Source organism: Equus przewalskii, chromosome 15 (assembly GCF_037783145.1).
Source record: "Equus przewalskii isolate Varuska chromosome 15, EquPr2, whole genome shotgun sequence".
NCBI classification, from domain to species: Eukaryota; Metazoa; Chordata; class Mammalia; order Perissodactyla; family Equidae; genus Equus; species Equus przewalskii.
The window spans coordinates 69,844,610-69,870,050 of NC_091845.1; the positions used below are offsets into that span (position 1 = coordinate 69,844,610).

The 25,441-nt window shown below is 39.4% G+C and overlaps 1 protein-coding gene across 2 annotated transcripts in view; it reads left to right on the forward strand.

The window, feature by feature from the left end:
• The first annotated feature begins 9,097 nt into the window (after positions 1 to 9,097).
• Positions 9,098 to 25,441, forward strand: part of DNAJC13 (DnaJ heat shock protein family (Hsp40) member C13) — a 110,677-nt gene continuing 94,333 nt past the window's right edge. For both annotated transcript variants that reach the window (XR_011527158.1, XM_008544064.2), the window contains exons 1-2: positions 9,098 to 9,597; positions 23,991 to 24,071. Coding sequence is in view for 1 of the 2 variants with exons in the window: in XM_008544064.2 (XP_008542286.1) it covers positions 24,004 to 24,071 (68 nt within the window). In the remaining variant the exon portion in view is untranslated. The remainder of the gene's footprint in view (positions 9,598 to 23,990; positions 24,072 to 25,441) is intronic.

Consider the following 25,441-nt stretch of genomic DNA (forward strand, 5'->3'; position numbering starts at 1 on the left):
ACATTTCCCTTACACTGTTCTCATTCTGTCTAATTCTTTTTTCTCTTTTCTGTTCTGCTTGGGTGATTTCCTCTAATCTTTCGTCTAGCTCGCTGATCCGTTCTTCTGCTTCCTCTACTCAGCTATTGAGTCCCTCTAGTGAATTTCTCATTTCGAGTATTGTATTCTTCATTTCTGATTGGTTCTTTTTTATATCTTTCAATTCTTTGCTGATGTGCTCACTGTGTTCATCCATTCTTCTCCGCATATCTGTGAGCATCCTCATTATATTTTGTTTGAATTCTTTGTCGAGGAGGTCGCTAGTTTCTGTTTCACTTAGTTTTTTCTGGTGTTTTGTAGTGTTCCCTTGCTTGGAAAGTATTCCTTTGCCTCCTCATTATGCCTCTTTCTCTGTGCTATTTTCTTTGTACTAGGTGAGTCGGCTGTGTCTCCTGATCTTGGAGAAGTGGCCTTATGTATGAGATGCCTTATGAGGCCCAGCAGTGTTCTTTGCCTCGTCACCAGACCATAAGAACCAGGAGTGATCCCTTTGTGGGCTACTTGTGTTCTGCTGTGGCAGGGTTGCTCCCACTGCAGGTACCCGGGGAGTCTGATCTTTCCTTCCCTGGCCAGCTGTTTGTAAATCCAGTTTGGAGGGGCCTCAGCACTGTTGGCTACAAAGTCTATTAGCACACTCTTATTGCAATTGTCCTCTTAATTGTGTTGGTACCCAGTGTAACTGGTTGCTAGGCTCAGGGGCGTACAGTTGTGATAGGCCTGAGGCCAACAAGGCTGTTGTCAGTTCCCTTAGGCGTGCAGCTTAGTGGGGCTAGCCCTAGGCCGGGAGGCACTCAGTTGTTTCAGGCTTTGGAAGGTGGGGCTGATCCTTTTTATGGCTATTTGTGAAGCACAAGTCTTCTGCAGCTGATAAGCCTCACCCCCAACTGGACCACATACACTGTCAACACAGTCCTGGCCCATGCATACTTCTCAACCCCCTGGAGCGTACCCCAACACCACACTGCAGAGGCCCCCACCTCTGCCCCAATGCCCCCCACAGTTCACCTGGTCCTCACACAAGCCCTGCCCCACAGAGGCAAACACCCTTGCCTGCCTGTAGAGGATCAGGGCACTCAGTCAATGCAGGCTGAAAAGTAGCCTGAGGGCTTGCTGTTAGGTGGGGCCAGTCCTTAGGGCGGGTTGCCTGCCCTGGCTGAACTGGATTAAATCTGTGCTCTAGTGGGTGTGGCAGACCCCTGGGCTAACAGCCCAAGGGATGCACCTCAATGGCCCACCGGTGTCCGGTGTCCGTATCAGCAAGCCTGGACCAGCTCAGAACAACGGCCCCCACCAATGTCTCAGTCTCCGGAGAGGATCCTCCTCTCACCAAGATGCCCCCAGAGCCCACCAGGTGAGTCTTGTTTCACCAGAGGACAGTCAGCCTTCTCTCTGGTGATTTTAGGTTGCTGCAATGAATGAGTTTGTGCGTGGGCCCTTTAAGACCCGGATCTTTTTGGCTTTCGGCCAATAGCTTTTCTGGGGTGTCCTCGCTGCAGTTAATAGCCAGCAAAGCCAGACAGTAAGACCCCTCCCTCTCAGTTGGGCTGAGTCCGAAGGATGGTTATAGCAGTAGTGCCCCCACTCCAGACCTCACTCCTCCAGGGAGGGCTCGTACCTTAGGGTGGCTCCCGCCTGGCCAGCTGAGAAGCTCCGTTGTTCCTAATGGTGGCTTTTTTCCTCTTTGGCCAGAGTTACTGCCTCTTCTGCTTTCGTCAGGACTGTCCCTTGTTGTGGGGGTTCTTTTTATCCAGTTTTCAGTTTTCAATCCAGGGTGATTCTTCCCAAAATTGTTGTAACCTGGTTGTGTTCGTGGGAGGAGGCAAGTTCAATGTCTGCTCACAGTGCCATCTTGACGAGATCTAGCATGGAAATGTTAATAACCCTTAGGAAAATTTTAACTCTCAAACTTCAAAGTAACTATTACTATACAGTAGTCCCCCCTTATCCATGGTTTTGCTTTCCTCGGTTTCAGCTACCTGAGGTCAACTGTGGTCTGAAACTATTAAATGGAAAATTCCAGAGAAAAAGAATTCGTAAGTTTTAAATTGCATGTCGTTCTGAGTAGCGTGATGAAATCTCATGCCTTCCCCCACTGTCTCACCCTGGACATGAATCAATCATCCGTTTGTCCAGGGTATCCACAACATATACACTACCCGCCTGTTAGTCACTTAGTAGCCGTCTCAGTTATCGGATCGACTGTCTCGATACTGCAGCACTTGTGTTCAAGTAGCCCTTATTTTACTTAATAATGGCCCCAAAGCACAAGAGTACTGATGCTGGCAATTCAGATATGCCGAAGAGAAGCCGTAAAGTGCTTCCTTCAAGTGAAAAGGTGAAAGTTGTTGACTTAACAAGGAAAGAAAAAAAATTGTATGCTAAGATCACTAAGATCTATGATAACTTTTATTACAGTATATTGTTATAATTGTTCTATTTTATTAGCCATTGTTGTTAATCTCTTACTGTGCCTAATTTATAAATTAAACTTTATCACGGGTGTGTATGTATAGGAAAAAACATAGTATTTTGGGTTTAGTACTATCCATGGTTTCAGGCATCCACTGGGGGTCTATAGATCTAAGTTGTCTATTCCATTTGCTCAAAGTGTGCCATTTCACATACAAATAAAAACAGTCCTTGAATTACTCTTGGAAAATCCTGGGCTTTGGAACCACGTGGACGTGGGTTCAAATTCTGACTCTGGCACTTACTTAACTGGGAGGCTTGGGGCAAGTCTCAAAACTCTCTGAACCTTAGGGTGTTTCCTCATCTGTACAAAACAGGTAACAACATGTGGTTGTAACACAGATCAGGGCTCATGGTAAACTCTCAATGCACATTAATGCCCTCCCTTGTAACTCTCCTTTGATCTCACATGCCTATCTTCAACTTCCATGTTCTACATAGTTATATAAATCATCCTATTCTGTGAAAATGTATTAAGGGTATTAACATGTGTTTTTAAAAATCTCCCCAACTCAAAGCTGGTTTTAGATCATTAGAGGTCCTTGATTCTTTTTTTTTTTTTTTTTTTTTTTTGGTGAGGAATATTGGCCCCGAGCTAACCTCTGTTGTCAACCTTCCTCTTTTTTTTCTCCCAAAACCTCCAGTACATAGTTGTATATCCTAGTTGTAAGTCATTCTAGTTCTTCGATGAGGGATGCTGCCACAGCATGCATGGCTTGATGAGTGGTGTGTAGGTCCGTGCTCAGGATCGTAACCAGCAAACCCCAGGCCACCAAAGTGGAGTACATGAACTTAACCACACTGCTATGGGGCCAGAGCCAGAGGTCCTCAATTCTACACTCATGAAATAAGTGAAGGAAACTCAACAAAGTTCTGATTTTTCCCATGATTATTACCTTGATGCTTTTTATAAAACATTAACTAGCAAATCCCTTTCAAATTTCTTTCATATTGGGGGTCCTTGCTTTGCTGGTGCCCTAAGCACTTGCTTAAACTGCCTACTGTGTAATCCAGCACTGCCCCCAAATGTTGCATTATTTGCTTCTAAAATTACAGAGAAAGACAACAAAAGGTATATAAGGAAGAGAGGAAGTTAATGCTATGGAACATGAATGGTGCTTACTAAGTGACCCAGAAAAGTTAGTTTCCTTTTGCCCTTCTTTCTTGGTTTTTAAGATTTAGACTGTATTAAATTTACTCTCTATTATGAAAGATGTGGACTTGGCACATTTAGACTATCTCCTTCTCCTTTATCCTGTTTTGAGAGTTCACGAGTTTTAATTCTTCTGTTATGTACATTTATAATATTAAATAATATCGGTCCATCATTATTAAATAGCATACTTGACTACTGCTTAATTCTCAAAACAACTGTAGTTGATGTGTATATTACTTTCATCTCATTGACAAGGAAATTGAGGTTCAAAGCTTAAGTAGCTAATAAGTGGTGGCATTGGGATTTGAACCTTTACAAGGTAGACCAAAGATAAGAGAACAAATTTATGGCTCCAAGTAAGCGAATACACTGTCAGTGACAGAAGTAGGAAAAGAAGTGTTACCTTACTTGCTATAACCAAATCATTGTTTCTTTTTAGTACAGTACACTGCCTTCAGCTCTCAAAGGTTGTCTGACAGGCAGATCTGTAATAGACCCAAGGTAACCATAACAACTTTTGAAATTGTGTGGCTGTGATGACTAGTACTAGTTATTTTTATACTAGTAAGATTTTTTTCAAATCGCGTTTCTTAGTAGGTAGGTACCTTTTATTTTGCTTCATATTGATTTACGATTTATTTTTTGCAAAATCCACAGTGTGGATTTGAAAATGAGTAACTTTATAAGCTAACTAGCTGAGCTTGAAAAACTGCTTCCTATAATAGTTTTATTTTCCTTTATGCTAAGTGGCTGCCACTTCATTTACTGCTGCTCACAAAAAGAAAAAAAAAGTCGTATTTTTCTTGGCAAAATTAAGCGTTACATGGAAATAGCAGTCATATCATCTTTATATGCTCAAAGTCAGCAAGAATTTAATTGTGTAATGAAGTTTTATGTTCTTAGATGAACATAATATGAATAAGTTATTATTCACGATCAACGGATAGACATCCTTTCCTTCTAGTTGCAATGAGCTTTGACAAGATAAATGGGAAGTAAAAGCTTCTGTTGCACCGAATTGACTTCAGAGGATGTTTTTCTCACCTTGATTTAGGTGTGAATGGCATTCTAAGAACTTCTTCATGGTCAAATTTGAGTCCATCATTTCTCAAATATTATACTGTGCAGACAAAAACTGCATGCATCTAGGTCTTATTTGCATTGTTAATATTCATGTATGACTTTAGCAAGTCGACTCTTTGTGTTGTTTTGTGAAAAATAAAAAAAGACATCATTTTAGCATGAACTATATTACGATTTTTCATAATAACGGTATTCAGATATTGTTGTCAAGAAGGAATACTTGAACTTCTCCCCTTTTGCTAATAATAGTTTAAAAGTCTGTTTACCTTGTCATGCTTAGTTCAAGGAAACTCAAGCACAAGCATTACATAAACCAGCTGGAGATCCTGATATTAACTATAGTGAGGAAATTAACAGCTATTGAACACCTAGTAAGCATGTTCCCCACACAAGTTATTGTATTTAATTCTCACCGCTGTCTCTCCAGGTAAGCATCGATACTCCTAGTTCATAGATGAGGGAACTGAGGCTCAAAGAGATTAAGGGACTTGCCGTGATCCTTTTGCCACCTTATATTTCCTTCAAGTGCTGACGACTACAAATGTCTGACTATAATAATTTCATAGCAGATTGGAAATCTTGTTCACGTCAAAACACTTTATGGAAAAAATATACGTAAGGCTCTAAATTTTTCTCAAATCTGGTAATACTGGAAGTGTTTGGATAACTAGGAAGGATATTTGAGTTGGAAAATCCTCAGCAATGTATATATTGCTAAAAGAGAAGCTGGGGTTAATTTTAACAGGAGGAAAAGGACAAAGAAAGGCCTTTTCCTTAATCAGTTAATATTTCAATAATGGTGTCAAATTGTTAAACCCCAGAACAGGTATTTCATTTTCCCTCTTGATCCAACTCTGAAAATATGGTTAGAACTAGATAACTTCCTGTAATTAAATGAAAGCATGTTTTTGTTAATATAAAATATTGTAAGTTCAAAATCCTTTATATATGAACATCATTATACTTTTTAAAAAAATATTTTTGTTCATATTAATAATAAAATTAGAATTCCTGGGGTAAGATTAAGTGGGTAGAGGAAGCCAGGTTATGATTCATTAAAAAAATCGTGGAAACTATAAATATGTGCAGATACATACATACGTACATACATACATATATGTATGTATATGTGTGTATATATGTATACATATGTATATATGTATGTATATATATGTATACATGTATCTACATACATATATATATATATATATCTCTCTCAAGGGATCCTAGTGTCATAATTTGCTAGATGTTGTCAATAATTCCTAGTCTATACAACATATTAGTAAACTATCGAGGAACACAAAAACCTAAATAAATGTGGTGAGATAAACCTTGAGAAAAACTACTGGCAAAAAACAGAAAATCACCACATAAGAAATTAAAATGAAGTCCAGTAGATGATTCTGTGGAAGCTTCAAGCTTGCCAACTCAACTGAAAAGTATTTTCTGACAGCATGTCTGCAGGAGGCTTTCTATAGCAACGCTGTCCAACAGAAATATAATGGGAGACACGTATAAAATTTTACAGTTTCTAGTAGTTACATTTTAAAAAATAAACAAATAAAATTGACTTTAATAATATATTTTATTTAACCAAATGTATATCCACAATATTATTATTTCAACATGTAATCAATATAAAAATTGTTAATGTAATATTTTACTTGTTTTCATATTAAATCTGGTGTGTATTTTAACATTATTTCAAGTATTCAGTTGCTACCCGGGGTTAGTGACTACTGCATTGGAAACAGTTCAAATCTTGCTGAATTCTGTGGGGTTCTCAGGGATTTATTTAGGATCTGAGCATTGATATAATTAGGTCAATTTAACAGCAATAGAGAGTTCAATAAGCAGGTGTTTGCCTTATGGGCTCCCTAAAATCTTAAAGCTCTCCTGCCTTGTATACTAACTTACATCCCTGATAAAAGCTATTGATATCTACAAAGCTGTGAAATATTACAAGTATATATCACACAATTTGGAGGAGCATCTTTTGTGTTGTGCCCCTTTTGTGATTGTAAATTTGGTATGTGTGCACTATGAAAGTGTCAGAAAAGCTAATGCAAATTTGGATTTTGAATAAAAAGATAAATCCAGAAAGAGAAGTTTGAGTGTCCTGCCTTGTATTTGTCACCCTTTTTATTTATTTATTTATTTTTAGGAAGATTAGCCCTGAGCTAACATCTGCTGTCAATCCTCCACCTTTTGCTGAGGAAGACTGACCCTGAGCTGACATCCGAGCCCATCTTCTTCTACTTTTTTTTATATATGGGAAGCCTCCCACAGCATGGCTTGCCAATCGGTGCCGTGTCCGAATCCTGGATCCAAACCAGCGAACACCAGGCCAATGAAGCGGAACGTGCAAACTTAACCGCTGTGCCACCGGGCCAGCCCCTGTCACCCTTTTTAAAAAGAGCAGGGGAAAAAGTGATTTAACAAAAAAATAGGGAAAGAAGAGACAAGTCCTCCTACCCTTCCTGACTCATGTGTTTAGTTCTAGTGTTTTAAGAAGGATACTGACAAATTTGTGCAAATCCAATTAAGAGCAACCAGGGGAATTGTGAAAAGGCTTAAAACCACATCCTGTAAGCAACAGTTGAAAGCACTAGGAATATGGCTTCTGAGGATGAGAAGCTGTGGCCGGAGGAGTTAGAGGGATAGGCAGAGAGAGGGAGTGAGATAGGCTGGTCAGCTGTACGTATTGGCAAATCCTTAAAGGGATGCCACATAGAGGAGGAAAAGGCAAAAAACAAACAAAAAAACTACTCATGAAAAGGAGAGCAAGTTGGCTGAATACAAAGAAAGTGGTTTCTAACGCTGCAATGAAAAAAATGCCTTGGGAGGTAGAGAATTTTCCCTTACAGTGGTGGCGGCAGGGGGGCAGGCAGTTCATGCTGCCTAAGGCTTCTCCTGACTCCCAGAATAGATTTCATCTGTCCCAAATATTGAACAGGGAGGCAGTGCGGAGGTTTAATAGTTCACTGGCCTTGATTTTACAAGTCCTATGACTAAATCTCCGCTCAACCTTTAGGAGTTAGGTCACCTTGGGCAAGTCTCTTGGACTCTCCCGCTTTGCTTCCTTTATAAACAGAAATAATACAACCCACACTGACTTCTGGGATTATTGGAAAGCTTTGCAACCTGTAAGATGCCACATAAACACAAGTTTCTGTTTTTGTGGGATAAGCCAAGAAGTCTCCTTAAGTCAGCCCTCCTGTTTCTTTCCTCTTCTGCTCCCTTTCTACTCTATTTCGGGTCCTGTCTTCCCACACCCAGCTATTTCTGGTACCAGCCCTTGGATCCACCTTATCTTACTGCTGCAGGACAGGAAAGTCTACTGCAAGGGTAAATGCAGTCTTTTTCTACCCCAGGATAGGGCGAAGGGTCAGCAGAGTCAAGAAGAAAAGTCTGTAAAAACCATTGTCTACATTTTTCATCCTGCAATCGCCATCTCCAAAAATGAGCAACCTCTGAAAGGAACTCCAAAGAGGTCACAATTTCAGGATTGCTCTTCAGAGTATTAAAATCTCATATCAGAGACCTTTAACCTTCATAAAAATAATATATCCATGTAAGCCATCCCATACCATTCATCTTTTGAAGTTTGCTGCAGGATCGAGCATTTTTGAACTGTGATCTTTAGAGTTCAGGTCTGGGAGCGGAGACTGAACTTCCTTAATGAAACCTTTACTCACAGGTGACACATAATATCCCCTCTTTTCTCTAACCTGACTCCCCTCCCCCAGCTCCCACGTCTGTTCAGGGAGGTGTCGAGAGCGCGGACTCCGGAGTCAGATTGCTAGGCTTCAAACTCAAGTTCACTATTGAGGAGAGGAGACTTAGTTTATCTGCAACATGCAGATAATTCCTAATTCACAGAGTTGAGGATTAACTAAGTAAATCCCTTGACACGTCACCAGCAGACAATAAATGGGAGCTATCAGTATTTTCTTTTTGACACTCCCACCAGCAAAAAGCCGTAGGCATCTCCGAAGCTTTGGTCTCCGCGACCTCCCAGATCAACCGAAATTTAAACCCTTTTCAGCTGTCGTTCTGAGAGTTGCAATAGCAAGTGAATCTGTGGCTCGCAATCCAGCCAAATCGAGTAGTAGGCTGAGGCTTCATATTGCCTCGCGGATAGTCCGTGGGACTTGAAGTCAAGGGCTAGGCTGAGGAAACGCTTCACAACATGACTTCAGGAGATAAAGAACGCAAAACCCCGGCCGCGCAACAACCTCCAGCAGGACCGGGAGCCAGGGTCCGAGGGGCGTGGCCCACGGAGAACACGCCGGAGGGGCGTGGCCCTCCCTGCGCGCGCGCGCACACGCCTATGGGCGTGCCCCTTTCAGCACGCGCCGAGGGGCGGGACCCCTCAGGGGCTGCGTGTTCTAGGGATCCCACAGCCGGCCTCGCCATTCTGCGCATGTGTAACTGCTGGCGGGGCGGGCCCGCGGAACGCAGAATTTCTGGGAAAGGGGGAGAAAGGGACAGGACGGCGGGGCAGAAGGCGGAAGAGGCGAAATCAGCTGACTGGGTCTCGTGACGGCCGGGGCGGGGGCGACGCAGGCGTATTGGAACGCCGTCGCTCACAGCCTGAGCGAAGATGGCGGCCTCCAGAGCGAGCCTCTGAGAGGCAGAGGGAGGAGGCGGAGGAGGCGGAGGAGGCGGAGGGGCGGGGAGGCAGCGCCGCCGCGGCACCAGGAACCCGGGGCAGCGGAGCTACAGGGCCCGGCGCGGGAAAGGGGAAGTGGTGCGAGGAGGAGGCGGGAGGGCGCCTCATCCCACTCTGGACACAGAGCCGGCGGCGGGAGGAGCTCGGGTTGGAGTCTCTCCAGCCTCTCGCGAAGGTAAACCACTCCGGGCGCCGGACTCCGGGGCTCTGCCTTACCCCCTCCCGTGGGGGGATTTGGGGTACCAACGCAGGGCAAAGAAGGGGTGGTGTCTTGGCCGCCGCAGCGTAAAGCTGCTAAGGAAAGCAGATTACCCTCCCCCCAGGCTGCTGATCTGGTTCCTCCCGTCGGACCCCCCCGGCTCCGAGTGACATTCGCCCAGGGCGCTGCCTTCTTCAGCCCTGCCCGTCTTTTTGCCTTGTTTTCTGCCCACCACGATCCCCCACTCCCCTCAGCACATCCTTCCCCCCACACACCCCTTATTCCCCTCTGGGCTCCGCCCTCGGGATTCCCTTCCAGTTTGCTAGTCTGAGCGCTCTTCCTGCTTGATGCCGGTAGCTCTTGTTTCCTTGGGTCATTGGCCCTCCTTTTCCGCACTTCCCGCAGAGACTTTGACTTTCTTTTCTTAGCTTTGTTTCGTTCTTTTGGGAAATGAAGAGCAGCCGCGTTGTTTCTTCTCCAGTCTCTCCCTTTTCCAAAATCAAGTCCCCACCCCCACCCCCACCCCAGGGCTTTTCCTTCTTGCAAGGTAGATTATTCACAGTGGCCTTTCCTCTGCTGCTGTGATTTTGCCTCTGAATGCGGCCTTTGGAGTGGGTGAAGTAGGACTTAGACGCTCGTGTAGTGGCTGTTAAACGCAGATTTAACCTAGTACACTTAAGGAGAGTGCCTTCCCTTAAGGTGTCTTCCTATTGTAGGGTGTTCAGTTAACCACTCTTCTCTTGAGATTGTTTCCTTTCTCAGTGACTTCGGGGAGAAAAAAGTAAAAAAATCCCTCTCTAATGTGGCGATGGTCTCCCAAAGTAATGATTTCTCACTTCCCTTCTCTGCTTTTCCCGTTGACCCCACCCTGACACCCCTCAAAAAGGGGGATCTCTACCTGATGCTGTTGCCTCTTCTATTAACGGCTTTATACTGTCAGGTTATTTTGAGCTGCTTGGAGTGTAGTGTCTTCGGAAAAAAGTAAAATTTCAGAGTATTTCTTCAGGACCTGCCCCAGTGATTGTCTTTCTTATTGTATTTTTTCCCCCCTCACTTTATGGATCTGATAGATTTCTAGCTTTGAAAGTGCCGTCCGCAAAGTTTGAGAAAATTACTCCCAGTGGTCAGGTTTTGTAGTATGTTACCAATAGTACCCTGTGAGTCTCTGGGAATATGAAAGAGGACTTGCCTTAAATAAAAAAAAAAATGGAAATTCAGAAAACTACTTGTTAGGAATTCTGTATCCTAAAAAGACTTGATTTCGATATTCTTTGGTTTCTGGAAAGTGCTTTATTGGTTGACTTAATATAACATAACAGAAAACCTTGTTAACATTTTAGCTGCAATGTGAAACAATGTTTAAGCAGTTATTTTTCAATCTTGGCTTTGCTATTCATATCACAATGGAACATAAATTCTTGTTTAAAAAATACTGCATTATACTCCTACTTTGAAAACAGGAAGTAGAACATATTAAGGGAGGAAAAGAGGAGTCAGAGGGTTATTAAGAGATAGGAACATAAAGAACCTTAAGGCTAAAGGCCAGTTCATGGAAAATATCTCCATTTGTATTCCACTGGGAGGCAATGGATATTCCTCTTTTTTCTAAAGTGGCGGTAATAAATAGTCTAAAATATGTGAACATTATCATTGAAAAAGGGTATCATGGAAAGCATGAATTATTTGTAGGAATTTAACTTATTCACAAATAGAAGCTGGTTGCTTAGGTGGACCATAACAATACTGGCTTTATTATTACATTTGGCAAGAGATTGATAGTGGAGTCTGGTTCTCAGTAGATAGTAAATTTCAGTTGAAATAAGAAGAATCTGTTTTAACTAATTTGGCTCCATTCCTCAACTGGTCCTATTAGCACAGATGAATTTGAGGTTTCCATTGCACGTAACGTTTTCCCTCCTTCTCTGATTGAAGTACTTAAAATTAGTATGGAAGCAAGGCTGTGCAGATAAACTGCAGGAAGAATTTGGTTGCTACTAGTAGTTTTAGGCCTAAATGTTGACTGTAATGTTTAGCACTGGTTAAAGGGAAGGTGTTTTGGAAGAGACCCTTTAAGTCAGTGCTTCTCAACTTTATCAAATGCAATAAAGACCCTCTTTTTCTTCCAAATAATTTGCAACACCTCCTTTACTATTCTCAAATAGTTTATAAATAATATAACTACCTTCTGGCTTTGGCCCTGGGACAAAAAGCAGCTTTGCTTTCTCTGTTACAATAAAAAAGAACTGGGCTAATTTCAAATTGATGTCTTTTTTGGAAACTGTTAAAGAGCTGAGGCCACAGAGCAAACCACTTGCCCGAAAGAGAGAAAGAGTAGATGTGAATTCACATTCACCTTCGTTAGATAGAACTGGACACTGGTGAGAAGAGTTCAGCTAGAATAGCTGACAAGTTGATGAAGGCTGGGTGCACCTTCTTCCAATCTCTTTTTCCACGAACCTCACTGGGTACTCCTGGAAAAGGTTGGAGAGAGCCCTGGGGAGGGTCTGTTGTGGCACTGACCTAGAGGAGGGAAACAAGCAGCAGAGCTTTCAGCAGGGGTAACAAACTGCTCTGTTTCTTTCCCTCTGTCTCTTCTGTGGAACAAAAGCCTTAATCTGTGGAGAGAAGAGTATCTCCGCTGGCCTTGTTGTTGAGTGTTCATTGAGCTGAGGGAAGATAAGAGAAGGGGGAAAGAATCTTCTCCTGGGGGAGGGACACTGAGCCCAAAACTGCAGCCAGGAGAAATGAGATCACACCCCTGACATCCAGGGACGTAGTGCGTGCCTAAGGCTGAACCTTAATTAGAACAGGAAAGATTGCACCCCTAACCCCCTGCCACCAAGTTAAGAAGCTTTGAATAGCAAGTAACTGCAGAATACTACTAGGGGAGGAATAAGTTTATGCAAAGAGGCACAATACAAAGAATCAAATAGACATTGCTTTAGTAAACCATCCCACGCCATAGGCACAAGCCGTTCTGCAGATGTTTGAAGGCTGTGGTACACTGAAGGGAACCAGAGCCGCAGCAAGTCATAAACCCAGCCCAGCGCCTAAACAGTTTAACACCCTGCACTGAAGACACAGCATAGGAAAGGCGTGCCCATTTCCAGTCACAAAAATTGTTTATGTCAGTATCTACTGTCCTATACAAATGTCCAGCTTTCAGCAAAAAACTGCAAGGCATACAGAAAAGGCAAAAAGCCATCCCCAAGAGAAAGAGCCATCATCAGAACTGCACTTTGATTAACATAGATGTTATCATCTGATAGGGAATTTAAAATGGCTATAGTTAATATATCAAGGTATCTGCAAAAAAGTGGGTGACATGCAAGATCAGATAGGTAATTTCAACTGAGGGATAGAAACTAAAAGAATCAAAAGGAAATGCTAGAAATTTCATTACACAGTAAAGAGATGCAGAATGCCTTTGGGCTCATGAGTAGATTTGGCACAACCAGGGAAAGAATCAGCAAACTTGTAGATGTCAGTAGAAATTACCCAACTGAAACACAAAAAAAGAGTTAAAAAAAGAACTGAAGGGCTGGCCCTGTGGCCAAGTGGTTAAGTTCGTGTGCTCCGCTGTGGTAGCGCAGGGTTTTGCTGGTTTGGATCCTGGTTGTGGACATGGCACCACTCGTTGGGCCAGGTTGAGGCAGCATCCCACATGCCGCAACTGGAGGGACCCACAACTAAGAATATACAACTATGTACCAGAGGGCTTTGGGGAGAAAAAGGAAAAATTAAAAAAAAAAAGAACTCAACAGCCAAGAGCTTGGGAATAATATCAGACATTTTAATATATGCATAACTGGAATCTTAGAAGAAGGAGAGAGAACAGAGCAGAAGAAATATTGAAATATTTGAGGAGATAGAGAATTTTCCAAAATTAATGTTAGACGTCAAACCACAGATCCAAGAAGCTTAGAGAACACCAAGCAGGATAAATACCTACCCCCCCTAAAAAAACAAATAAAACACACCTAGACGTCTCCTCTTCAAACTGATGTAAACAAAGGACAAAGAGAGAACCTTGAAGGTAGACAGAGAAAAGAGAAACGTTAAATACAGAGGAAACAAGAAAAGAGTTAACAGCAGAGAAACCATTCAAGCCAGAAGACAATTGCATGACAACTTTAAAGTACTGAAAGCAAAAACAGCAAAAATATCTTTCAAAAATGAAGATGGGGGGGCCGGCCCCACGGCCAAGTGGTTAAGTTCACGCACTTGGCTTCTGTGACCCAGGGTTTTGCAGGTTCAGATTCTGGGTGTGGACCTAGCACCGCTCATCAAGCCATGCTGAGGTGGCGTCCCACATAGCAAAGCCAGAAGTGAAGAAGAAGAAGAAGAAAAAGATTGGCTACAGATGTTAGCGCAGGTGCCATCTTAAAAAAAAACAAAATATAGACCTCTCAAACAAAACCCAAGAAAACTCAAAGTATAAATAATCTCTCAGTTTACATGATAGGTGTGTTCTTGGAAAAGTATGTGCATATTAAACTGCAAAATATACTTTGTGATTTATATTTAATATAGAATTAAATTCTGGGATTAGTTAAGTGTAGGTAAGTTTTTACGTATATAGATGACCTCTTGGATATTTGAAAGCCAATTGATGACAGTTCTTCTATCTGTGGAACTATCCTGTACACTAAGGGGTAACTAGACCTGTCAGCTAAATCCTGGTAGTGTTTCTAATTATAGAGTCTCTTGTGGGGCAGCATCCTGACCCGACCATTACTTTAATTCAAAAATTTAATTAGTGGTTTTCAACACATTTTCTGCTTCTACAGTGTTCACATGCTCAGCACATGCCAGTCAGTGACATCTGTCATTTGGCATGATTCTTGATTGTGGGAACTCCTTGGAGAATCACTGATTAGGGGGATATTTTTGTAGCAAGTAACTAAGCCAACATGGTTGTGATCTCTTTGCTAACTTAAGACATAGTTACCTTGCAAAGGTACGTTTATGTGTGGTTTAGTCAATAAATGTATAATTTGCTAGTTGTTGGGCGTTCTTTAGAGATGGTCTTAACTGTATTTGACAACCTACATATTTGAGTTATACTTGTACTTTTATGGACTACTTATGAAGAAGAGTCATCTCTAAAACAACAAAGTTTAAAGTCACTGGGATTTATAGTTTCAGTACTCTATGTTTCCCTTAGAAGTAGACCACACTGCCTAAGAAGTGTTCATGTATTTAGCACCTGCCGATTGGTAATATCTCTTTGCAATTGATCAGTAAGAGTTTGATCTTTTGATGAGTAGATTGAAAACAAAACCCGTAGCGCAATCTAAAATAATTATTTTAATGTTCTGATTGTGTCAGGTATAGTTGCTAGAACATAATGGAAGGATTGATGAAGTTATGAATGTAGGAGACTTTCTCTAATATTTAATAAATTCTATACTAATTATATTCAAATTGAAGTTTTTATACATGGATTTCAGACTTGTGTTCCTTAGTCATCTGGTGCCATAGGGTCTTTCTCTTCCTGAAACTTCTAGTCAAGATACAGAATGTATTTTGGATGTTTATCAACTGTTAGAGTAGATAAGCCATTTCCCCCCGAAACCTTAGAGCTACTGGGTTTGATTTTAAAAGTGAAATTTTCCTTTTTTTAGTTAACAGATAGATTTGGGAGTGTTCTGTAAACTGTGAAGCGCCGTGGCAGAGTTAGGAATAATAGGGATATGTTGGAAAGAGCCAAACTAGAAACTACATGTTGTTGCTATTTTGTATTGGGTGAAAGAGAAATTGTAGCAACTTAAGCTTGTCTTTTAGTAGTATAAAGAGAGCAGTGTTTGGATATTAGGATGCTTGCTGTAAAACTTTCATCCATTTGTATTTGTTACATGCTTAGGAAATTTAGTTCCCCATCGTGCATTTACTATAGTGATAGGAAAAACTGCAACGAGTTAAAATATGGCAATTAAAAATCTTTTTTGCACCCATTAAAGTCTAGTTAGCATAATAAAGCAAGAGTATTAAGTGTCTGTTTGTGAGCTGAAGAAGAGTTTATTGAACTAGTACATTTTGTTCTTGCATAAACCAAGTTCACTTCTAAGATAAAATGAAATAGCAATTAGGTCTAAAAGTTTCAAGAATGTTTACCAACTAAGAATATGTAAATGATCAGTAGCACTGATTTCACAGAACTGCTTAAGTGAATGCATTTCTTAGGCTTTTTTTTTTCAGGTAAGTATTTCAAGGCATTTTTAAGTTTGGAAAGGGAAGTCATCATGCATCTTTCTTGGAAAAAAATATTAATTTTTTTTGTTTTTACAACAGACAAAGGTCTATTTTGTGACAATTATTCTCTCAGATGAAGTCAACATACATGTGATTAAAATATGAAGAGGCAGGTATCTTTTTCAGTATTTCATTTATATTGAATAGACAAGGCCGACAAAATTAACTGCTGTGGTATTTTGCCCCTCCCCCCATTAAGATAATATTAAAAGTGTTTATTTGGATTTAGGGGTTGCTTTTGAATTTTTCTTGCCTTTTTATTTCAGGACTATATGTCCAGTTTCTAATTGGAAAGGTATGGATTTTAAAAAAAGAGTCGGGGGGGGGGGCGGGAATCTTAGATTATTTAGCCCTACCCGTGGTGGTGAAAGTATTTAAAAGTTGATTATGATGTGGCAGACAATGCACAAGTTTAAATATTAGAATTTCTGGGCAATTATTTGGAGATATAATTGTCAGCTGAAATTTGGTATTACCACTGGCTTTCTTCTCTAACACCATTTATCTCTGGAGGTACTGGGTTCTTCAACAAGTTAAGAAAGCTAAGATGGGATGTACTAAAACCTTCCTTTGTGATTTTTTTTCCCCCCTGAGGGAGATTTGCCCAGAGCTAACATCTGTGCCAGTCTTCCTCTTTTTTTTAGTATGTGGGCTGCCAGCACAGCATTGTTGTCAACAGAGCAGTGTAGGTCCGTGCCTGGGAACCAGACCCAGGTCACTGAAGTGGAGTGCGCTGAACTTAACCACTAGGCCACCGGGGCTGGCCTGGTGGTCTATTTTATAGCTGTTTAAAGATCCCTGTACCGTAGGTATCATACACATTGCACATACTGATTTGTTGTTTATTTAGAAGGAAATTCTTTTGCCTATACTTGAGATATATATTAAAACATGAAGCTGAAAATTAAAAATTAAAAAAGAGGGTTAAAGTTCATCTTAGTTTTCTCCCATGCACAGCACATTCTGAGACAGTCTAGTTGTAGGTTTTTAATCTGGGTAAAAATTAATGTTCTGTTAGCCATTTAGATTTTTACCTTTTATTTGAAACTGGACTAACCTAGTAATGTAATTCACTCAGATTTCAAATCCAGTTACAAGTGAAACTAGGTCTTTAAGAAGCTGGTAATTAGGGATTCTCTCTTTGGTTCTTACCCAGGATTAGCCTTTGCCTCAGCAAAGGTTCTCCTTCCCCCTGCATTTTCAATAGTATATCGCTGTGTGAGGAGGTATTAAGTTCGTAAATTACTTCCTATCATGTGAATATCTAACGTTTTCAGCTGTAGTTTCACAATGTAGCAGAAAAGCTGTGTTTTTTTTGTAGGAGAGTTTGGTCAGAAAATAAAGGCAAACACAATTTTCCTCCAACATAAAAGTTTTTACTTACATTCGAGTCGAAAGAACTTTACATTAGACGCCCATATACTTACCTCCAAGATTTTCACATTCACGTTTACTATACTTTATTACATATCTGTCCATCTTATTTTTTGGTGTATTTCAAGACAAACTCATGTTTTTAATTCATTACTTGAGAGCAGAGTTGATGAAAGAATTTATTCTTTCATAATGACCAAAGAATTTATTCTTTCATTTTGCGGGCTCAAAGTAGAAAAATTAGTATCTGCTCTCTGGAAGTTGTCATATTTGTGTAAAGATCACTTCTGGTTGATCATGCGAAATGTATGCTTAAAGGCAGATAACCTTGGTTAAAGCCAGTTCCTTCCTTCCTTCACTAGTGTGTTATTTTTCTAGGTATACTCATCTGTACCTGGTTAAATGAGTGCTCTGAGTTTTTACTCAATGCAAGCCATGCACATAACTTAATTTTGCTATGTGTGCAAACTCTTTTGCTTATAGCTGGTTGTAATCTGCTTGAGTGCCTGTGGTGTCAAGTCACTTCATCCTGCTTTTTGTTCTTAGTGTCAATTTGATGTAGGCTTCTGCTCAGTGGACTCTCAAATCCTGAGATTTTGTGTCAAAATCATATCTTCTAAAAGATCGTTCTCATTTTATTCATAAATAATTTTAAATGGATTATCAGTTTTACTGCCAGTAATAAATTAGGGAATGTCAGAACGTTGTGTTGTTCGAAAGCACGAAGCAAGGGAATTCATTGAAAAAGCCAAAAGGCCTGTGTTGCCCTGAATTTGACTTTGTAATCCTTAGTACGGTTCTCTCAAAAGAACAAACTGAGAAGTTGCAAAAAAGCTCTCTTGGCGGTGTAATATTAGGTTATACACTGAAGTGAAGCCGATTTTCAAGCATTGGAGATGTTTTTAATGTCGTTTAGTTAAAGGGTATGTATATGAGTTTTCTCACCAAAAAGAAGGGTAGGTCTTTGAGAATGAAGTGGGACGCTTGCAGGAATGAAAGAGATGAAATTTAAGCGGTAATTAATTTGAAGAGATAAATTTTTGCTGATTTGAATAGTCTCAACTGGCAGGATGGCAAATGCTGATGATACAGCTGCTACCAAGATCTCATCCAACAATTTTTACCTTTTTTTAGTGGACAATTATTATTTATAGAATTGCCTATAAATGTTGCTGCTGTCACCTGCTTGATGCTAGAGCTGCTTGATACTACAAATTCTGCAGATTTCTCATCACTGTTAAAGGGAATTATGGTTGCTTAAGACTTTTTGCCTATGAGCAACAATTTTAGAACCACTTTTAATGCTTGTTAAAGGAATATGTACAGTAATTGTTATAATTGCAGTTAATATTTTTGAGTGCTTATTCTGAGCCAGCCACCACACTAACTCCTTCATTCAAGTTATCTCATTTAGTCCCCACTACAACTCTTTGAGACAGGTACTATCATCCTTGCTGTGTAGGTGAACTGTGATTCCAAAAGGTTAAGAAATTTTTGTTGAAAGTTATGCATCCAGTAAATGGCAGTTATTACTGTTCTGTCTTTGGCCATGAGTAATTTGTTTTTGTTTTTGCTGAGGAAGAGTTGTCCTGAGCTAACATCTGTTGCCAATTTTCTTTTTTCCTTTCTTTTTTTTTTTGGTTGAGGAAGATTAGGCCTGAGCTAACATCTCTGCTAGTCTTCCTCTATTTTGTATGTTGGTCTCTGCCACAGCATGGCTGATGAGTGGTGTAGGTCCACACCTGGGATCTGAACCCGTGACCTGGGCCATTGAAGCAGAGTGCACTGAACTTTACTTCTATGCTATGGGGTCGGTCCCCATAAGTAGTATTTTTAAAATTCACCACCCTTACTTTGGTAATAAAATTACTTCAGTGTGTATATTAATGTAGCTTCTTGTGCTACTTGTTAGTTAATGTTCAGTGTGTGGAACCAGCAGTTCTGGTATCTGCTACAGGGAGGTATTCCCAGTCCGTCTTCCCAGATTGAATCATCACTTGACCACTGTACTTGGGGGACCCTTAGCCTTGCCTTCGCTCATTTTCAAAGGTTTTCTTGAAGTTGTTCCAGCTCTCACTTTGAATGCTACATAGTACGGAATATTCTTGTCCTATTTTTTCTGATATTTGCACATTGCCATTATCCACTAGTGAGTTATCCCTGTGCCTAGAAGTATCCTCATGGTCTGAAAGTGTTAATGCAATTTCCAGACCTTCATTAGATCGCCTTCATTAGATGAAACGACTTTATCATAAAGTGGTTGAGGTTTTATGAGAATATAAAATAGATTTACTTGAAAATTTGGAAGGGTTAATATTATACTGTTGGGAAGTAGGTCCCAGCCTCGGATCTCATTAATCTGGTTATTTTAAAAGCTCACTGTTAGTTAGTTGTTGTTGAACTCTTCTTAAAGATTATCCTGAACTCATACATTGGTAGCAAATTTCTGTCATATGTTTGTTTTGAACACTTTGTTTAAAAAAGTTTTAAAGCTTATCTACAGATGGAAATATTTTAAAAGTTTGTTTTTTAGATGGTACGATATTTCAACCTTGAAGACTTCCTTTTGCTTTTATTTCTTTTGCCCTGTGTTGTGTATGGTAATTTGTTTCAGAGCTTGAAATTGGAGATTTAAAAGTTGTTTCCAACAAGTATCTAATCATATTTCCAGATAAGGATAATAATTGGAACGAGTTCTAAGTTAATCTAAGAATGTGCTGTCAGATGATAAATCTGTGATTACATGGTCAGAATGAATTTATTTTGGTTTCCAAAGTTAGAAGGGAAGGTATTATAGTTTACGTTAAGTATGTAGAGTGTGGGATTAAGCAGGTTGAGTGTCTCTTTGAGATCCTAATTTCAGTTATTTTGGATAAATAACCAGAAGTTGGATTTCTGGGTCAAATGGTAGTTCCATTTTTAATTTTTTGAGGAACTTCCATACTGTTTTCCATAGGACCTGCACCATTTTACATTCCCACCAACAGTGTACAAGGGTTCCAGTTTGTCTACATCCGCACCAAAACGTGTCTTTTGTTTTTTTGATAATAGCCATCCTAACAGGTGTGAGGTGATTATCCCGTGGTTTTGAGTTGCATTTCCCTGATAGAGATGTTGAACATCTTTTCATATACCTGTTGGCCATTTGTATGTCTTCTAGTAGTTTGATTTTATATAATGTTGTATGACTTTTCTCCCTTTCTTCTTTATCTGTCCTAACCCAAGAACTCTCTGGAGTCTGGTGCTTTCATCATCTCCATGTTCATACGTCTCCAGAAAGTTGTAAATAAGCCTTCTTGATGTAAGCTGATTTTAATTCTCCTCCTAAAAGATCTGTTTGAATTACATATTCCCCCAAATCAGTGATACCTATGAGATCATTCTTTAGGATTTTTGTTTAATTCTTAAATTTGCTTTGTTGTTGTGAGATTATTTTGCCCCTCTCCCCCATGCGTTTATTTGGAATTTTCTTTATTCCTTCTGGGTCATACCTTAAGTTCTTTGTGACTGTCATTAAAATTTTTTCTTTTAAGATTTTATTTTTCCTTTTTCCTCCCCAAAGCCTCCCAGTACACAGTTGTATATATTTTTAGCTGTGGGTCCTTCTAGTTGTGGTACATGGGATGCTGCCTCAGTGTGGCCCAGTGAGTGGTGCCATGTCTGCACCCAGGATCCAAACTGGTGAAACCCTGGGCCACTGAAGTAGAGTGTGCAGACTTAACCACTCAGCCACGGGGCCAGCCCCTAAAAATTTTTATTAATTTTCTCTCACTTTCATTTTAAAGTCCTTAAATGACAATAGCCAGTCTGCACTCAAACGCGTTTTCTTTCTTGTCAGTCTTCCCAAGATAGGCCCTTAGTACAGAGTCAGTCATTCCAGTATCTTAAGTTAAGGACTGGGAATCCAAACTGCACTTTTCAACATCAGCTGTTCACCTTTTCTGTCCTCCTTTTTCTTCCATTGTTCCAATCTTCAGTTATAGTATATAAGGGAAAAATGTCATCTGTAGACCTCTACTTTTCACTTTTTTGGCATGTTCTCAGAAATCCTGAGTTTCTTTTCAGTACTATTATTTACTGCAAATGATTCTGAAGGCAGGGATAATGTTTGCTGGTTTAATAAGTCTTAGTTGGCTGCATGTGTCATCCCAGATATGTAATCCAGGAAAAAAAACAACAACACACCCAACTGTCAGGACTATATTTAGCCGTCTTCATACACGCTGGTAGGAAGATGTCAGTTGGCTGTTCAGAGAAATTTCCTCTCTGGTAACAATAAAGTTTCCTCTAAACTTGATGTTACTTGTAGTTCTCTTATTATTCCTCAGAGCGTGAATTGATGCTTTTCCAGAACATTTGACAAAACCTTATTTGGGAGTATCTGTTAGAACATTAAGTTTGAAGTGGACACCAGAATTTCCCATGGGATTGCTGCATGTCATTCATTCACTCATATACTTATTGAACACCTGTTTTGTGTCAGTCACTCTTGTAGGCTCTGGGGATATATATTAATGAGCTTAACGGACAAAAATACCTCTTTCTGGATATTCTAGCGGGATTACATGAATAATAAATATAATAAATTGCACTTAGGCTATGAAAGGTGCCATGGAGGTTAAATGAGTAGGATGAATAGAGTGTAGAATGAGGAGGGTGGTTACAATTTAAAACAAGATAGTTAGGGTAGGCCTCGTTGTAAAGGTGACATTTGAACATAGATTTGAAGAAGGAGAAAGTGTGAACCATATAGATATCTAGGGGAAGCACATTCTACATAGAGTACAGAGGTCCTTGCTAATTTGCCGATAGAAAAAGAAGGAATGAAGAAAACAATTTCAAAAGAGAGGTGTCTTTAAAAATGTTTTTGCCGCTCAGATATATACCCAAGAGAAATGACAACATGTTCACACAAAATGAGTGTTCATTGTAGCGTGATTCATAATAGCTAAAAAGTAGAAACAACATAAATGTCTGTCAACTGATGAATGGATAAACAAAATGTGGTATATCTATACAATAGAAGGAAACTAATCCATGCCATAACATGGATAAACTTTGAAAATATCATGCCAAGTGATAGAAGCTAGTTACAAAGACCGCATATCATATGATTCCATTTATATGAGATGTCCACAATAAGCAAATCCAGAGACAGAAAGTAGATTAGTGGCTGCCAGGTACTGAGAGTGAGGGGGAATGTGGAGTGACTGCTAGCAGGGTTTCTTTTTTGGGGTGATAAAAATATTCTCAAAATAGTGGTATTGATAGAACTCTGAACATACTAAAAATCCCTGAATTATACATTTTAAAAGGGGGAATTTTATGGTGTATGAATTCTCTCAAAAAGCTGTTATAAAAATGTTTTTGAATGAAAATGTTTTTATTCTAATGATGAAGAGAATACTTGCTGATTAGAAAAAATTTACCAGTGTATAAAGATGTCAAGAAAGCTTAAGTGAACCATAATTCAGTTCAGTTTGCACTATTGACACTTTGGTATGTATCTTACAATACTTTTTAGGATGTATTTCTAATTAATTAAGGGTAGGGAGAAATAGCCAAGTCACAACGGAAGAAATAAGTGACCGTATGAATTTTTAACTTTTATTGACTGAAGCAAATGATGTAGTATTTTCAAAATTTATCATCAGTTTTTCATTAAGAGCCAGTTCCAACAATCCATCCTGTAAAATTACCTAAATTTAAATTGTTTCATGAAATAAATGTATTCTGGATTTTATACACTTCTGGGTTACAGTCAGCGAACTAATCTTAAAATATTGCACATAACATAGTCCCTCTGCATGTGGCTGGTAGGAAGCTCGTACCACGTGTGGTTCATCACACAAGTCCAGCAGTCCTGAACTGTTCTATATCCTGTTTAACCAGAGGAGTTCACTAACTAAACTGCTGGAACAATTTCTAAACAGTCTCAATTTCTGCATTTATCTTGATGTTTGCAACTACACTCTGAGTAGCACTGTTTTAGTATATTCATGGAATGGAATACCATGTAGCCTTAAAAATCGTTTTCTCAAAAAGTATTTAATTCCATGGGAAAAGTTAAAATTCTGTGACAAGGGTTAAGCAGTACAAATGACAATCTCATTTTTGTTTTAAATTTTAAATTGTTTTTTTTCCTAAATAGGAGAAGGCAGGCTAGAATGATTATCTTTGGAAGCTAGGATGAAAGATGATTTACTTTATGAACATTTTAGATTTCTTACTATGGACATGCAGTGCTTTGATAGTGAAAATATTGTTACTTTTAAGTTAAATCTTTACAATAGGTCCCCTTTGAAGTGACAGTGACAGCAAAATGGCTGGCACTTAGCTCAACAAAACTCTTTTGGAATTGTTTTGACACTTGGCAAACATTTTTAGGTGCCCATCATGTGTTAAGGCATTCTTTGGCAATGTGAGATTTAAAGATTCATTTACTTTAACATTTTTTAATTAAATTCTCTACACTTGGGATGTTGATAGCAGGCAATTCTTGTCCTCAAGAAACCCGCTGTAATGGAGGAGAGCAGACAATCACAATACGATGTGCTAAAGGCTGTAATAGACAGGTGAACAGACGGTTCCCTGTCCTTTAAAACCTTGTGGTCTTGTAGAAGAAGTTGTGCCTTAAAATCAGTACCATATGGCAGGCCATGAAAATGTGGTATGGGAGATTTAGGAAAAACTCTAAGGATATCACGGTACTAAATTAACCCATATTTTTTATCTTTCAGGTTTCAGCACAAAATGAACATAATTAGGGAAAATAAGGATTTGGCATGTTTCTACACAACAAAACACTCATGGAGGGGAAAGTAAGTATTTCTGTTGGTTTTGTTTTTCTGTGCTTCTATATAAAGTATCGTTTTAAACATTTTCAGTATCGTGAGTAGTACCACACAACTCATTAATGCCATTCAGCCCTTCTCTTCTGGAAAGCATATGTGCATATTTTAAATGCAAATACTACATTTAGAATAAATTATTGTTCTTTTTTCTTTTGACATTTCTGGTTTTCTATGTCTGTCTTGGGAAGGAGTTTGGTAACAAAAGGGTAATAAGCCAGTTCTCCACCCTCTTGGATGCTATCAGTTAATGACGAGGTTATGCGGTAGTAGCAGAGAGTTAACTCTACAGCTTTATGGCTGAGAGACTAGCCTGTGTGTCATCATCACGTTTTTGTATCCATTTGACTGTCAGAGAAAGTATGCCAATAGTGCATTTTCTAATCTTTCTTTGGGCCTGTAATGAAATTTAAACATTGAGTTTGATCTTTCCTTTTCCTTGAGAGGGAGCGATGACATTTTTTAGTAGCCTGCCTGGTCAGCCCAAGGTGGAGATGCTGCTGTTTCCTTTTTGTAAAATGGATGGTAATTCCTACCCCTCAAATTATCATAAGGATTAAATGAACTGATATGGGGTGTATGAAGGTTTTAAAATTGTGCCTTAAGTACATTGAATATTCAGTGAATGGCACCTGTTGACTGTTCCAAAAAGAAAGTTTAGTCTCTGGTCCTTTTGAGTAATAATAAGTAGAAGGAGTGTGCCACACTTTGACAAGTAGGTGACCACATTATTCCAAATTAGGCCTCAGATAGATAAAATATGACATGTGCACAAAGCCAATAATTTAGTTCTTATTCTTAACTTTGCAGTTTTTAGGTGGTAGTGTTGTAACTTCTTAGGATGGTGCAACATCTGAATTCTGTAGTGTTTCTGGTTTGCATTAACAAACTGACTATAATTTTGAAATATTTCAGTTTAATTTTGTTTCCTTTTAGTAGCTCACTTGTATGAGCTACTAAATTGGCATAATTGTTACCCCTGTAGAATACTTGTTTTGAAGTTTTTTCTTCAGTTAATTTCATTGAACAAAGTTAGAGAGACAGTCAGCATGTCCAGGGTAGTATGAATCTCTTTAGTTCTTTGAGTCAGCCTTAAAAAAAATTGTATATTTAAATGATTCTTATTTTTTCCTCAAGTGTTAAAGTGCTCTGCTCATCATAATATAACTTCTGTTTTTAATACAATTATAGCATACCAATGCATTATTTCTAAAGAACAAACTTACTGTAATACTTTTTGCTTTGTAGCTTGTCAGTAATTGTGATCATCTGAAAAAAATTTTTTAAATTTTCTTAGTAATGACTAAGACTTAAGACAATCCCCTTTTTTGTAATAATTT